This window comes from Carya illinoinensis, chromosome 4 (genome assembly GCF_018687715.1).
Source record: "Carya illinoinensis cultivar Pawnee chromosome 4, C.illinoinensisPawnee_v1, whole genome shotgun sequence".
NCBI classification, from domain to species: Eukaryota; Viridiplantae; Streptophyta; class Magnoliopsida; order Fagales; family Juglandaceae; genus Carya; species Carya illinoinensis.
In genome coordinates this window covers 39,202,045-39,217,695 of record NC_056755.1, presented here as the reverse complement: position 1 = coordinate 39,217,695, position 15,651 = coordinate 39,202,045, and the positions used below count along the sequence as shown (strand labels likewise).

The 15,651-nt window shown below is 32.5% G+C and overlaps 1 protein-coding gene across 1 annotated transcript; it reads right to left on the bottom strand.

Annotated features, from left to right (window-relative positions):
* Nucleotides 1–13,449: 13,449 nt before the first annotated feature.
* Nucleotides 13,450–15,431, bottom strand: LOC122308174. Its single transcript, XM_043121362.1, has 3 exons — nucleotides 14,998–15,431; nucleotides 14,786–14,861; nucleotides 13,450–13,852 (listed from the first exon to the last, which is right to left on the bottom strand). The coding sequence occupies exons 1-3, from the start codon at nucleotides 15,202–15,204 to the stop codon at nucleotides 13,650–13,652; spliced, it is 486 nt and encodes a 161-aa protein (XP_042977296.1). The 5' UTR covers nucleotides 15,205–15,431; the 3' UTR covers nucleotides 13,450–13,649.
* Between the last annotated feature and the right edge of the window lie 220 nt (nucleotides 15,432–15,651).

The following is a 15,651-nucleotide window of genomic DNA, read 5'->3' as shown; positions in this document are numbered from 1 at the left end:
CTTCTTTTCTTTTTGATTTTTTTTTTTTTTTTTTTGTTGTATGAGTCGGCCACAGTCCAGTGCTTTTGGACACGTAATTGCACTTTCGGTAACTCCAGAAATCAACCGTCCTTGTACTGGTGGGTCTGCGAAATGACAACTCTCAGAGCTCGGGAATTCTGTAGGGCTATCATTTTCCTATAAATTATTCAGAAGATCGGTCGTAGCGTTTACTTTTAGGCTTTAGTCTGAATTTTAATTCTCGTTTAGTGAAATATGTTGATATAAATAAAATAATTTAGAAATAAAAATATAAATACATATCACAGAGATATTTTTATAAAATATTTTATAAAAATAATATTATTATTCAAGAATATTCATATTTTTATAATAAGTATTGAGAAATGTGTTATGAAATTTATTATGTATATATTATTATTTATTTATAAATAATAGTGAAATATTTTGAGTTAATATATTTTATGAATATTTTAAAAAAATAAAAGAGAAAAAATTGAATAAAAATATTATAAAATTAAAATATTATGAAAATATAATTTTTTTTAATTTTGCTTTTGTGTTACGATTATAAAAAATTGAATTATTTTTTTAGTTTTGTTCAGAAATCTTAAAAAAGATATATAATAAATAGATAACAAATTTGAAAATTAGGAATTAAAAAATATGTATTTGGATGTTTAGATAAGATGAATTAAGACTATTTGTAAAACCAAATAGAGCTTAGGCCTCATATGATTATACAGATGAAATAAAAGTTAAAAGATAAATAAGATATTGTTATAATATTATTTTTTAATATTATTTTTGTTATAAAATTTGAAAATTTTGAATTTTTTATATAATATGAGATTAGATGGTTTGATTTATGTAATAAACAAGGCCTTAATTTTATGCATAATTATATTTTTTTTTATTTTTTAATATCTTTTGTATTTTACGTAAATATGTCACACGAAATAAAAGTTGACTTCATATAAAAACTCAAAAAAAACTGTTGGCTTCAATAAATATGTTAGGAATTAAGATTCAACCATGCATGCATTGATTCTCCATCTTATTAATGAAATGAGGTAAAATGGTGTTGGATTGGTACAAATTGTTTGGATGAAAAGACGAGATTTCTAATCATGGCTCAACAAATAGTTACAAGTAATCATCTCCCACCTAACGCTTACCACCCACCACATTGCTTTGCAAATCAAAGTCAGAGAGAGAGATATTTAATATATATATATATATATATATATTGAATGGGTCTCACGGATCAATGAAACATCTATCGCTATTTATGAGTGAATCAAACGGAGGTACGATATTATTATTATTTGCAAATAAGCGACAGGTAGCAGAACTTATTCTTGGGAGATAAGATACTTGATCTGGATCCTCTGTCTTTGGCAGCAGGATCAAACGGAGGGAGCGAATCTCAGAGAGAGAGAGAGAGGGAGGAAGGTAATTCACGTGACTTCACTGACTGAAGTTTGAACTCACTTCAATTATTTGCAAACTCTTCCCTTGATTTAAATATGAAAATTGCTTATCATTACATGCCACTTATTTTAAAATTATTTTTTTAATTTTAATTTAATTTTATTCTTATTAAATTAATTAAGTTGTTTAACCTATTATTCATAAATGATATACTTATTATAATAAAATAAAATAAAAGAAATATAGTGTATATGAATTATAAGGAAAATTATTCTTTAAAAATAATTATAAAAAATTAAAAAGTTTATTTAATTTTTTTTAGTCCACATAAATAATAGATAGAGCCGTGCTAGTTGCTACCATGCCGTGCCGCATAGGCTAAATTTACTTTTTAATTTTTTAATTTTTTTCATATTTTTTAAATATTTTTAACAAATAAAAAAATATATCAATATATTAAAAATTACATTTTTACCATTAAATGAAAAAAAAATTAATAAATAGTCAATGGAGCGGTACATTTTAGGCAACAAAATAGTATTTTCCTAATAGACATAATAAAATGTTCGACAACAACAGTAGGGGCGTCTTGTGGATATGTTCCTAGTATATTTCAATATTTTTTGTCTTTCTAAATTTTTCAAACATAATTAAACATTTAAAATAAAGAAAATGATACTTGTAATTATGAATATGTAAGAGATACATAATTATTTTAAAAAATAAATAAATATAAGACTTATGTAAGAAAACAATTATTTAATATGAATCTCATTAATTTTTAAAATTATTGTACAATACTAATGTATTTTATAATTATATATAGTATTATTCTTTTAAAAAATATACATATTTTTTAATATTTATTTTTTAATTATTGAAAATAATTAAAATTGAAAAGCTAAAATCAGAGGATCACTTGACATTTTTCTCAAATATTTAAGTGATATAATTTAATTCAAATATTATAAAATTTAAATATTATAGAAGAAGTTTACAAAACCGAATTATAAATAAAATAATTCAATTTAAAAAGAAGTACGGGGGCTGTATTGAATGGAAACGAGGACAATGACAACACCCAAAAACCAGCTAGGAGCCAGTGTGGAGTAATAGGGTGGGAGGAGATCCAATCACAACGGCACAGCAGATTGCTTCAATCAATCACTTTTTAAAGAAGACATGGAGATAGAGGTTATAATTGTTCCTACGGTAACAACCTATTCCATGCCAGGCAAGGACCATTCCATCCCATCCCATTCCATCCGTACTCTAATTTAAAGCTCTGATAATTTAAACAACAATAATGCTAGATCCCCGCTGGGGAGCGGTCCTCCCTTCCTTTTCCTTTTTTTATTTATTTTTATTTATTTTTCATGAATAAGAAAAAATTATTTAATATTATTGTGAATTATTTATTTTTTTAAATATTTAAAAATATTAAAAAATGATATAAAACTAAAAACTAAAAAAAATATTTTTTTTAACCTAACAGGAGTCCCAGCATTGGCTCTAGCAGTCTCCTTTAAACAATAATCCAATTCTATACACCTTATAAAATTATGACAATGACATATTGAGATATTTCTAAAATTAGATTTTAAATTTTACTTTCAAATTAGATAATATCGTATCAACATTTATAGATGGCGATAGTTACATATATTCAATTTTGTGAAATATTGAGTGAAAAAATGTACACATAAAATGAGTGTATATAGGAGGCATAATTAAATGTAGTCAAGTTTTTGTTTTTTGAAAAATTCTATTTATTATCTACACATCACATGGTATACATGATTTTTTTTTCCTCATTAAATATGTAATATATAGATAATAAGTAGAAGAACTCAATCAGTTTAAAAGAAATAAAATAAAAATAAATATGATTTGTTGTGTGTGGGATAATAAGTAACAAAACTCTATTTGTTATATATACTTATTTCTTTCTACTCTACATTTTAAAATTAGACTCGAAACTCTAAAATATCTGAATTTCTGGAGTGCATCCTGTATATTTATAATTATGACTCAACTTTTAAAATATTTTTTTAGGTCTAGTTTGGATGTTGAGATTATCTTAACATATCTCATCTTATTTTAACATTCAAATATTATTTAAATACAAATATTTTTAATTTTTAAATTTTTAATTTTTAATTTTTTTATCTAATCGTTATAACTTTTTCAAATTTTTACAAATAAAACATAAAAAATAATTTTAATTTTTTAATTCCAAAATAAAAATAATATTAAAAAATAATATTATTTTTAACTTTATAATTTTTTTATTCACTTTTTTTCTATATTTTCTCAAAATTTAATAAAACATCTTAATTCAAACTATTTCATTACTATTTACAAATTATTTTATTATTATTTACAAATTTTTCATCTCATTTTAACAACAAAACAAGATTTTAATGCTAAAACTCGTGAACAAAAAGTTGAAAAAAACTGAATTTTATAAATGTTTGCAGGGTAATTTTTTAAGCTATTTTACCTTCAAAGCGATATGAATTTAGAGATCCTCTAGAATTCATGGGATTCAAAAATTTGATATTCCTCCCCCAAATTTCAGAGGCATGACTGCCATATATAAACATGCATGCATTACAAAGGCATATGTCTGGAGGCTGGACATTCTCACATAGTTCGGTCCAATAAAAGAAGCAAATCTGCAAATATGCTCTACAAAAGTTGGTCAATCATCAAGCAACTAAAAGCAAGTATTCTACTGCCAATTGTTCAATAAAAAATGGTGTGACGGGTCTCTCTCATGGTTCAATCTCCAATAAAGTCAACTAGGTACTTACCCTCGTTCAAAAGTCCAAAGAACCTGCTTTATGCATCCTAATACAAAAAATTTAAAACAAATTAAAATCATTGTGATGATAAAATTTCTAACTCCAAGTACAGTTAATTAGACGGCAGTAGGATGTTGAGATGATTTGAGATATGTGTTTAAATATATAAAATATATTAATATGAGTTTTAATTTTTTTATAAAAAATTAAAAAAATAGTAAGTCCGCTTAATAATTAATTTGAGATGAATTGCGTTAATTTTAACAACTAAACATATCCGTTTGTCTTGAATTTAGTTTTTATTAGAATTGGACCCTACTAAATTTGGGATATGTATCTCATAATAGGATATAAACGGCACGTTGTTGGATCGTCATGTGCATTTCTCACCCTTAAAAGCTAGTTTAAGAGATTATGTTTTTTCTCATACTTATAAACTGACTACTAATCCCTTTCACAGCCAATGTGGGATAATCTCAACACACATATCTATCTCAAAATCCAATAATATTATTCTAATGAAAATAGATCCAAAACCTTAACCAATAACAAGAATCGATTAGTTTTAGTTATCGTAATAAAGATAGAAAGTAAAGCAAATCACTTCGGTCTCTCAAGGCTTCACAATACCCCTTAGAGAAAACAAAGTTGAGTAATAAATCATCCTATAACTACCATCCAATAATTTGTAATCACACCAAACAATCAATTCGAGCAATCATCCCTCCAAACTATAAAAACATTTCAATGTGAATATTCCCTTTCCCTCTAATAAAATAAAATTACCCTCCTTAAAAACTCTAAAAAATGTAACATAAATAACCTATGATCAACAAGTCCTTTGTAAGGTTGGCATGCAGAGTCTTCCCTATATTGTCTTGAGTAGGCGATTTTGGTGTAGTAAGATAGTCAACTTCTATTCCCAGGGATCTTGACAAGTAGGAAGGTGGTGTGTCTATTGCTTAGGTGGCGAGTGGGAGGAATGATGGAAGGACTAGAGGAGATTTTCTATTTGTGTGATCTAGAGGAGCGTAAGAAGAAAGGGGACAAGTTTGGTGGGAAAAGTATGCTCGGAAAGAATAATTGGGAGGGACATTGTAAGATCAATGATGGAGAGGATTTGACGTGTAAGCAAGAAAATGGAATTCCATGAGATCGAAGCTAATTGTTTTGTCATAACCTTTGCAAATCAGGGAGAAAGAAATAGAGTTTTGGAAGGTTTTCCTTGGCTTTTCGATAACCATCTCTTTGCACTGAAGGTGTTTGATGGAAATACATAACCCCATTTGTTTCATTTCTCTAGAGAAAAATTCTGGATCCAAATGTATAACCGTCCACTGAGAGGGATGAATGGGAGTATGGGAGAGCTTATAAGGAAATCGATTGGAAAAATTTGGAAAGTGGATGTGCAAGAGGAAATTGGCAAGAGGAAGAACAATGTGTTTGAAGCGTGGAGTATGTGAATTCTATTTAAGTACGAGAAACTACCAAAAATTTACTTTCGATGTAGCTACATTACACACGATAAGCATGGATGCATTGGGTGAGATACACATGGAGGACCATTTCAGTTTGGATCATGGTTGAGAGCTCCTGTTGACAATCAAAAAATGATTGAGAGGAAAGGGGCATACTATCACAGGACAATGTCTCTAATCCTGATAATTTCTCAAAGGAAGGATCTAATGTGGAAGTGGTAGCAATCGAGGATGTTAGTAGAAGTATGGATGAGAGATTGAGTGGTGCAGGGGGAAGGAAGGATGGGGAAGAAGTGGATAGGGGAAAGGGTGGGGGTAGTGATGGGTAGGGCAAGATTGGAGGGGGACTGATGGCAAAATTTATACATCAAATTTCTTCCAACTTATTTCGGGTGAGCTGAACAAGAAAGAAGGTGAATCCAAAATGAAGACCAGTGACAGTCAAAGCTCATAGAATGGAAAGAAGTAAACACATGGAGCGTAAAGAAGGTTGATAAACCTAAGGAGAGTGGATGGAAGAGAAGGGCTCGTGGAAGGAATATATTAGGTGAATCTATTAATTATGCTCCATCTGTAAAAAGAGGTTTAGTGAGAGAATTGGAGAAGCGAGGGGGAAATGATGGAAAGGAGAAAAGGCCTAGAAAGGATTCTAAGGTGGGAGGGGTAATGTTGATTGATACAATGGCAGAGGCTGTGGAGCAGCTCTGCCAGTCGCAATGAAACTATTAAGTTGGAATTGCCAAGGGCTCGAGAATCCTTGAACAGTTCAAGGCCTTAGCAATCTGGTTAAGGAATAGTCACCCAAAGTTGTGTTTCTTATTAAAACAAAAAGAATGGAGAGTTTGAAAAACAGAATGAGAATTGAGGGATGTTTTGTAGTTGATCCTATAGGGAATAGAGGGGAATTAGGGCTGCTATGTTAAAATAAGGAAGCTATCGAAATTCTACGTTACTCACAATGACATGTGAGTGACAAAGTTCACGGAGATGGATGATTCAACCTAGTATGTAGCTAGAGATTTCAACGAAATATTGACTCAAGATGAGAAAATGGGAGGTAGACTGAGAGCTTAAAGTCAAATAGCCCAGTTTCGGGAAGCAATGGAGGTGAATGGGTTGTATGATGTGGGTTGTGTGGGTAATCCTTTTACGTGGAGTAATGGTCATTTTGATAATAATTTTACTAAGGAAAGACTTGATAGATTTATAGCGAATAATGGATGGAAGTGGAAGTGCAGGTTTAAAGAAGTTGTGGTGGATAAGTGCAGGGGATTGTAACTAGATGTTCAGACCATAAACCAGTGCTATTAGCTGTAATGGGGGTAAGTAGTACAAGGAAGAGAAGGCAACACTTGTTTCAATTTAAGGCAAGCTAGTTAAAGGAGGAAGAGTGTGGGAGGTTAGTAGAGGAAGTGTGGTCTGGAAAGTAGCAGTCTCATGAGCCTATAAAATAAGTGCATAAATTGTTAAGGGTTTGTAGTGGAACTTTGGTGAGAGGTTTCAAAAACGAAGATAAGGAAAGAAACATAATCTTTGAACAGATTTCTGCAAGCATAAAAGAGTTGCAAGATGTGGATGGGCATGAAAATATTGCAAAAATTCATATGCTATAGTAGGAAGTAGAAAAGTTGTTGGAATAGGAAGATATAAGGTGGAGGCAAAGGGCAAAAAGTAATTGGTACAGCCAAGGTGACAAAAATACGAAATTCTTCCATGCATGTGCTAGCCAAAGAAAGAGGAAAAATCAAATTCTATATGTGTTAGATTCTCAATCTGAATTAAAATAATGAGATGAAGAGGTAGCCGAGGCTTTTAGACACAATTTCTCTGAAGTATACAGATCTAAAGTTTCCTCTAGAAGTCTCATGGAGGAGTGTGTAGATTCAATGGAGTTGAGGGTCACAAGCAGAATGAGGGATGATCCGGAGAAAAGCTTTACTAGGGATGAGTTGGAGGCAACTTTGAAACAAATGGGGCCATATAAATCTCTTGGATTTAGTGCATGCTTTTATGAATCCTTCTGGAGTACTATTGGAGATGAGAGATGTGATGCAGCCCTTAGTTTTTTAAATGGTGGGAAGCTAGAAAAATCTTTGAATTTCACTTATGTGGATTTAATCCCAAAGGTAGCAGAACCAAAGAAGTTTATGTAATGTGATGTATAAATATCATGGCAAACAGATTGAAGAAAGTGTTGTAAGATATTGTCTCAAAGAACTAGAATGCTTTTATTCCGAGAAGACTGATTTCATATAATATTATAGCTGCTTATGAGATAATGCATTTGATGAAGACAAGGCTGAAATGGAGAGTGGGTAAAATGGCTTTAAAGCTTGACATTTCCAAAGCCTGTGATAGAATTGAGTAGTCTTTCCTAAAGTGTGTGATGGAGAAGTTGGGGTTTGGAGAGAGATAGGTTAATTTGATAATGGAATGTGATTCTTTTGTTACCTATGCTGTGTTACTTAATAAAGAGTCAGGATGTGATACCCCATATGATAAAATTGAGGGTATGTGATGTATGAGATCCCACATTACTTGGGAATAAAAAGTTCTTGCTCTTTATAAGGTTCCAATGGGACTTCAATTGTAATATTGACTAGGCCTTTTGGAGTATAGGTCATGTGGTTTGGGCCTTCCATTGCGGCGTTACAAATGTTATTAGAGCCTATCTCAACCAAAAATATGGGACTTGAACCGTGCCACCTACAATGGACAGACTCGACGAGGACGTTGGAAATTTAAGGGGGTAGATTGTGATACCTCATATGATAATATTAAGGGTAGGTGATGTATGAGATCCCACATTATTTGGGAATGAGAAGTTCTTGCTCTTTATAAGGTTCTAATGGAGCTCCAATTATACATTGACTAGTCCTTTTGGAGTATAGGTCATGTAGTTTGGGTCTTCTATTGCGGCATTACAAATGGTATTAGAGCCTATCTCAACTAGAAATGTGGGATTTGAGCCGTGCCACCTACAATAGACAAATCCAACAAGGACGTTGGGAATTTAATGGGGTAAATTGTGATACTCCCATATGATAATATTAAGGGTAGGTGATGTATGAGATCTCATATTGCTTAGAAAGGAAAAGTTCTTGCTCTTTATAAAGTTCTAATGGAGTTCCAATTGTATCATTGACTAATCTTTTTGGAATATAAGTTATGTGATTTGGGCCTTTCATTGGAATATTACACAAGGCAAGTGATTCATCCAACGAGAGGAAATGATCCCCTACCTATTTCTGTTATGTGCTAAGGGACTAAGCTCACTAATAAATGGGGCAAAAGCAAGGGGAAGATAAAGGGGGTGGCAGTGGCAAGGGAAGGAGTAAAACTTACTCATCTCCTATTTATATATGACTGCATAATTTTTGGAAGATCATGCCAGGAAGAATGACAAAAAAATTAGCAGCATTTTGAATATGTATAAGCAGGCAATAGGCCAATGTTTGAACAACCAGAAAACTTTCATAATTTTCAGCTCAAATGGAAGAAAGGAGGACTGTGACAAAATTGTGAAAGATTTGGGAGTTAGGGTGCAGAACAATTGTGAGAAGTATTTAGGTTTACCTACAATAGTGGGCAAATCTAAGAACAATACTTTTAGAGGTATAAAAGATAGAGTATGGCTCAAGATAAGCAATTGGAAGAACCAATTTCTATCACCTACTAGAAAGGAGATCTTGTTAAAAGTAGTGATTCAATCGATACCTACCTATCACACGAGTGTGTTCTTGCTACCAAAGAGGTTGTGTAAGGAACTTGTTACACTAATGTCTAAGTTTTGGTGGGGACATAGAAAAAATGATAAGAAGATAAAATGGATGAGCTGGGGGAAGATGAGGGTTTCAAAATATAATGGAAGATTGGGTTTTAGAGTGCTAGAAAATTTTAACAAAGCTCTTTTAGCAAAGCAAGGATGAGGGGTTTTAACTAATCCAAGTTTCATAGCTGCAAGAGTACTCAAAGACAAATATTATAGGCAAACCAGTGTGTTGGAAGCAAAATTAGGAAATAATCCTTTACTGATTTGGAGAAGTTTGTGGAGGGGGGTCCTTAGAACTTTTAAAGGAAGGGCTAGTATGGAGAGTTAATGGGAAGAGCATCAAAATTTGGAAGGATAGGTAGATTCCTAAACTATCTTCTTTCAAAGTTCAATTTCCAATAAAGTTGCTGGAACCAGAAGCAAGGGTGGAGCAATTGATTGATGAGGGGTGTGGAAGGTGAAAGGCTAAGCTAGCAAAGGAGATCTTCAATGTAGAAGGGGCTTACTTAATTTACAGCATCCCTATTAGTCAATCAAACATGGTTGACAAACAAATTTGGTCACCCTAAAAAAAAGGTTAATTTAGTGTTAAGTCAACTTACCACTTTCAATTAAGTAGGAAGAAAAGTATTAGTGGGGAGTCTTCATATAGCACTGATGTAGTTGAGGGGTGGAAGAATATTTGGAGGATGAATGCTCCAAGGGTGATAAAAATATTTGTGTGGAAAGCTATCAACAATTGCTTATCAACCAAGTGGAATCTATATACGAGGAGGGTAACTGAGAACCCTCTATATCCCATCTATAAGAAAGGTGAAGAAACAAATTGTCATGCTCTATGGAACTGTCTTACGGCTGTGGATGTCTGGGCAGATATGGACAGTCTAGTACAGAAGTGGTCTACAGGTGATGAGGATTTGGGGCTAGTATGGAGAAAGGTGGTAGAGAGATTAAGTGAGTATGAAGTTGTGTTAATAGTCACTATCATGATAGATATTTGCCCAAGGAGAAATTATTTTGTTTTTGAGAATGGCTTTTCCAGTTCAAGTGTACTCTTCAACAAAGCTAGAACCAGGATAGCAGAGTATTAGGAAGCTCAAAGGAAACAAGTTAGTAATGCAGTTCCTACTCGAACACAGTTAGTAATGCAGTTCCTACTCGAACACACAGAGAGATGGAAGGCCCCCCATGGAAGGTGTGGTGAAGGTAAACTGGGATGCTGCTTTTGACATAAAACCAAGAAGATGAGAGTATGGGTGATCATTCGTGATGTAGAGGGGGAAGTCTTGTTTCTCTATGTCTAACAAAATTACATATAGGATCTACTACTATAGCAGAATCTAATGCTCTTTGGAGAGCCTTTATGTTGTGTATAGAACTTAACATTGGTGAAGCTGTTTTCGAAGGGGATGCTTTGGGAATCATTAAATCTGTTTGTAGTGTAGAAGAGTTGAGTGAATGTAATGGCCAGTGGTTAGAAGATATTAGAGGGGTACTAGCCAATGGACTCTTGTGGACACTGCAACACATGTATAGAGAAGGGAATAAGGTAGCTAATTTTTTAGCAAAATTTGCTTATAATATAAATGATGAGAAAGTGTGGATAGAAGATGGCCCAACTGGCTATGATAGTTATATTTTATAAAATAAGTCATGTATTGAAAACATTTGATGAATATAGAAGATAAAAGCCTATGATCAAAGTGAATTTTCAGCTCTCAATAACATAAAAATAAGGGTAATCTGGATGTAGAACCAAGCCAATAAGAATGTGTTTGGTCAGCACCATAAGCATGAACAGAAGTAAGCATATATATATATATATATATTATAATAAGTGTCTATCCTATATAAATAGTAATAAACAATAATTTTCTTATTTTTATTATGTAATTACATTTTTGCCTCTGAATTGTTTTGTTTTTAAACCAATAAAAAAATCCGGCTCTATTATTTCTCTAATAGAAAATGCTATTGAGTCATTCTAGCTTTACCGCTTGACGTAGATATAAATGTATTAAGGTGTTCAAAAAAGAAAGAGACAAAAGACTACAGCAGACCCTCTCTCCCTCTGTACCTCCCGTTCCCCTTTCCCAAATCCTTCTCTCCCTAACAAACCCCTCCCCCTGTATATCCCTCTCCCCGTGTCCAAATTGTCATAACTCCCACTCTCCCTCTCTCCCTCTCCAAATCAACAGAGCTTCATGCGAACAAAATTTGTTACAATTTAAGAATCCCATTAATTTAGTCAATCATGGACTAGTTAAGATGTAAGAGAAGAAGATTTTTTGTCTTCTTTCTTTTTTTTTTTCTTTTTTTTTTTCTATACCATATTTTTAATGGGCAAGGGAAATATATTTGGGAAAAGAATATAGAAAAATGTCTCTTTTGTTTAAGGGCTAAAATGAGGGAAAAAAACACATTTATAAACCAACTTGGTTGCAGTAGCACAGAGGTGGAGTGGTGGACGATGTTTGACGACTTTTTTTATTTTGGAAGGAGTTGGTTGGATAATAAGGGACGGAGTTGGGTACTGTTATGGAGTGGTAGATGATGTGGTCGATTTTTTGCTTGGATTTGGAAGGAGTAGTGTGAAGGAATAGATGTTCACTAATTTCACAAGATTGGTTGCTTTTTATGATTAGGAAGTTTGATTGCTTTCCTTGTAGGTACTGACATGATTACTTTTTATGATTTTTAGCTTGGATTTGGAAGGGGTAGTGCGAATAGATCTCAAAAGTAGTTCTTGAATTTGGAAGGGATAGTGCGAAGGGATCTTAGTCGTAGTTTGATTGTTTTTCCTTGGATTGCTTTTCACTTTGCCAATGTGGCAAGCACGTCCCATGTCCACGTCGAGTGGTACACTTCAGGGGTAAGATCCAGCCGGCTCAATAGCAATACTTTTTCTCTAATTTCTCTCTCTCCAAATCAGCTGGCAACCTTCTTTCTATTTCTTTTATAGCATCGGGTTGCACAACCTTCTTATTGAGCTAGTCAAAGACTTGTGCTATGCAAGAGTAAAACAACTTTTGAACTCAAGAAAAAGTTTTGCTAGCTAATGATATTACTATATAGTATCCATTTACATTTGTTAAAAAAAAAAAAAAAAAAAAACCAAACAAACAGGCTAGAAAAAGAAGACGATACGAAAAAAAATAATCCGAGCGTACGTAGTACCTGTAGGTATATATATAATGATGAATATTTAATTTTAAATTAAAATATAATTTGATTACAGGTGTAGATTAACCATTATGACATCTTGTCAAAATATATCAATTGAAAGATATTATGCTTTACAAACTTATCATTATTTAAATATATTTATTAAAATTTACTTTTTTTTATGCATTAATTAATTATTGGGCCTATATATATATATATGCCCAAAATCTCAGTCTCCAGCGTTCGGCTTTCAGATTGATTTCGTAGACAAACAAGCACTTGAACAGTAAGTAATATGATTGTTTCTTCCATCTAAGAAAGAAAGCGCTGTATATAGTAGCTTCTTCAAGTAATTTTTTGGAAATTAATGGCACATTTTTGCCTGATAAATTATGAACAGAACACATATTTGCTTATGTTATTTATATTGGGTTTAAGAAAATAACTGTGCTATTAATAATTAGACGATAATATATTTGAGCTTCCATGGAGATCAGAGCGAAGAACTGAAGGGTGCAGATTTTTGTCTCCCATGATATCTTATCTGGAGAAGACAACAACTTAGAAAAATATGTTTGCAAGCTCACTTATTTATACACCAAACATGTTATATAGAGGTGATCTACTACATTAGCTAGTCTAAATAATTACATTTTGATTTTTTAAAGAGTACTGTTACATCCACAAAAAAAATTATACAAAAATAATCTCACAAACTAATATGATTTCATCTGATCTGTTAGATCAATTTTATAAGAAAAATAACTTTATAATCTAACAAACCACATCAAGCCACATCAATTTGTGGAATTATTTTTATGTAAACACTTTGTGACTAAAGTATTTCTCTTTTTTAAATAATCCTAATAATAATATAATATGTTTACGTATCCACTCGTTAGCAGTAAAATTTGGATAACACATGACAACTTACACGCATATCATAGTGTATATGAATCGTTATTACAAAAGATCATAAAGAGCAGCATTTGTTTAAAGTCTCTCTGCCATTTTTGTGGGTGGAATATTGGCAATTTGGGTTGCAAAATGCTGTTCATCGAGATCATGGAGAATTCGATTATCCCAAAGCTCTGCGTTTTTTACCTTAGAGACACTCTCCAGCACTTCGAAAGGAAGAATGTCCCCGATGACAACCACCATCTTGCTTTCCAAGTCTACTCTGTACGAGGTTACTCCTGTTTTCAAGGAGAGGGAGAAAGCTCATAAGAAAGGCATATATATATATATATATATATAGAGGTCAGTTTTAAGGATAAACTTAATATTAATATACACAAGTACAAGACATGCAAGGATTTTCTCAGAAATACAGAGAGAATTAAGTCCAATTTGCCGGTTAACATGGGGAAAAATATGTAGCACTCTCATGATTTTTGTGCAATAATCGTACGAATGGGGTACTTTGCTCGATCGTATCATTATTTTTTCATGTTGTTATAATTTTTTAAGGCCTCATATGAAAGAAAGACATATTTATAAATTAAAGTGGGTTTTACAGCTTAAGCATTTGATGTTGTTCGAATAATTCATACGAACGAAAATAAATACCACAAACAATCTTTTGGGCCACAAAAAATTTTTAAATTATGATGCACAGGATTATAATTTACTTTGCAGAAGTGAGTCTGAAGATCAACTCTACCTTGGAGAGGTTCCCAACGTCCAAAAAATGAAATACTGCAAATATTTCTCTAGCTAGTTTATCAACAACTTGGTATCTTACCGTCTTACTCACAATCAAAGACTGCAAAACGCATAAACAAACACAAAACGTGTTTTCACGGGACTGATATTTCTTTTTCCATATCTGGGTTCATCTAGGTGAGATCAATTTTAATGCTTATCTTTAAGCCCGTAGGTCCCCAAACAAGAAATAAGAAAAGAGAAACCACAGATAATTTGAAGTCAAAAGTTATATGCTAATTGTCAAAGAGCCACTCGAGGAGCATTAATTATGTAGTAACAGGTTTTTAATATATATATATATATAGGCATTAATTAATTTATGTTTATTAAAAATAGTTAAAGAAACTAATTAATAGCTATTCTCTAGAAACCGTGAAAAAATCAATCGAATAAAAAGAGGAAGAAGGCTCATTTCTACGTACCTTCGATCTTCGAGACATGTTTCTCGACTTTTCTTGCACAGCCATGGCAGTGCATGGATACCCTTAGCATCACAGTCTGCAACGATAGTTCATCAAACACACTGAAAATTAAGAAACTCCCCCTGCATTGAATATGGCCAAAACAAATTCTTCTTCTTCTTCTTCTCTCTCTCTCTAGGGTAAAAGAAAGTTCAGAGAAAAAAGAGTCTCACCTTAGGCATCAATTGATAAGCCAAGGTCTGGTTTCCAGCAACAACATCTTTCAGTCTCGGCAACTGGCCTTTATCACTTCTGATCAGTGACCTTGTCTCAAATTCATCTTGGGTTTCCATGGAGTTTATGCAGACGCAAGCGCTCGAGCAAGAAGAAACGCAAAAACGGTCTAAAACCCTGCCAAAGCTGAGCTTCCCCATTTTCATGAACTGTAACTTCTCTCTCACTCAGATCACAAGCCTGGAGCTGTACATACAGATTCTCCTCATTTAAGAAATCTAAACCTTCCCACCTAATGAACCAACCACTCCAGTGATAGCCTGATTTTATATATTTTGTGTGAGAAAGGGAGAGTCCGCTGGGGGGAGGGAGCAAAGACGCTAAAAGGTCAAATATTCGTCGGGGAAGGAAAAAGTTGAACAGAACCCAATGAAGCATAAGGAGGAAAAAAAAAAAAAAAAAAAAAAAAAAAAAAAAAAAAGCCAAAGACCACCGCTACATCTCAACCAAATAAGATTTTTAAGTTGATTGACACGTCAAATACATCACTGATTAGCTAGTATAAAAAATACGTTTTATAAACTTATTTTTATATAATTATAATGAATAATAAATCATATATATTTACAATTCAAAAATATATAAACTTTGCA

Excerpts from the sequence above, each read along its gene's own strand:
- LOC122308174 (XM_043121362.1), bottom strand. The coding sequence starts at position 15,204 with ATGAAAATGGGGAAGCTCAGCTTTGGCAGGGTTTTAGACCGTTTTTGC. Across the intron at positions 14,862-14,997 it reads CTTATCAATTGATGCCTAAG|ACTGTGATGCTAAGGGTATC; the intron begins GTGAGACTCTTT and ends CTATCGTTGCAG. Across the intron at positions 13,853-14,785 it reads ACATGTCTCGAAGATCGAAG|GAGTAACCTCGTACAGAGTA; the intron begins GTACGTAGAAAT and ends CCTTGAAAACAG.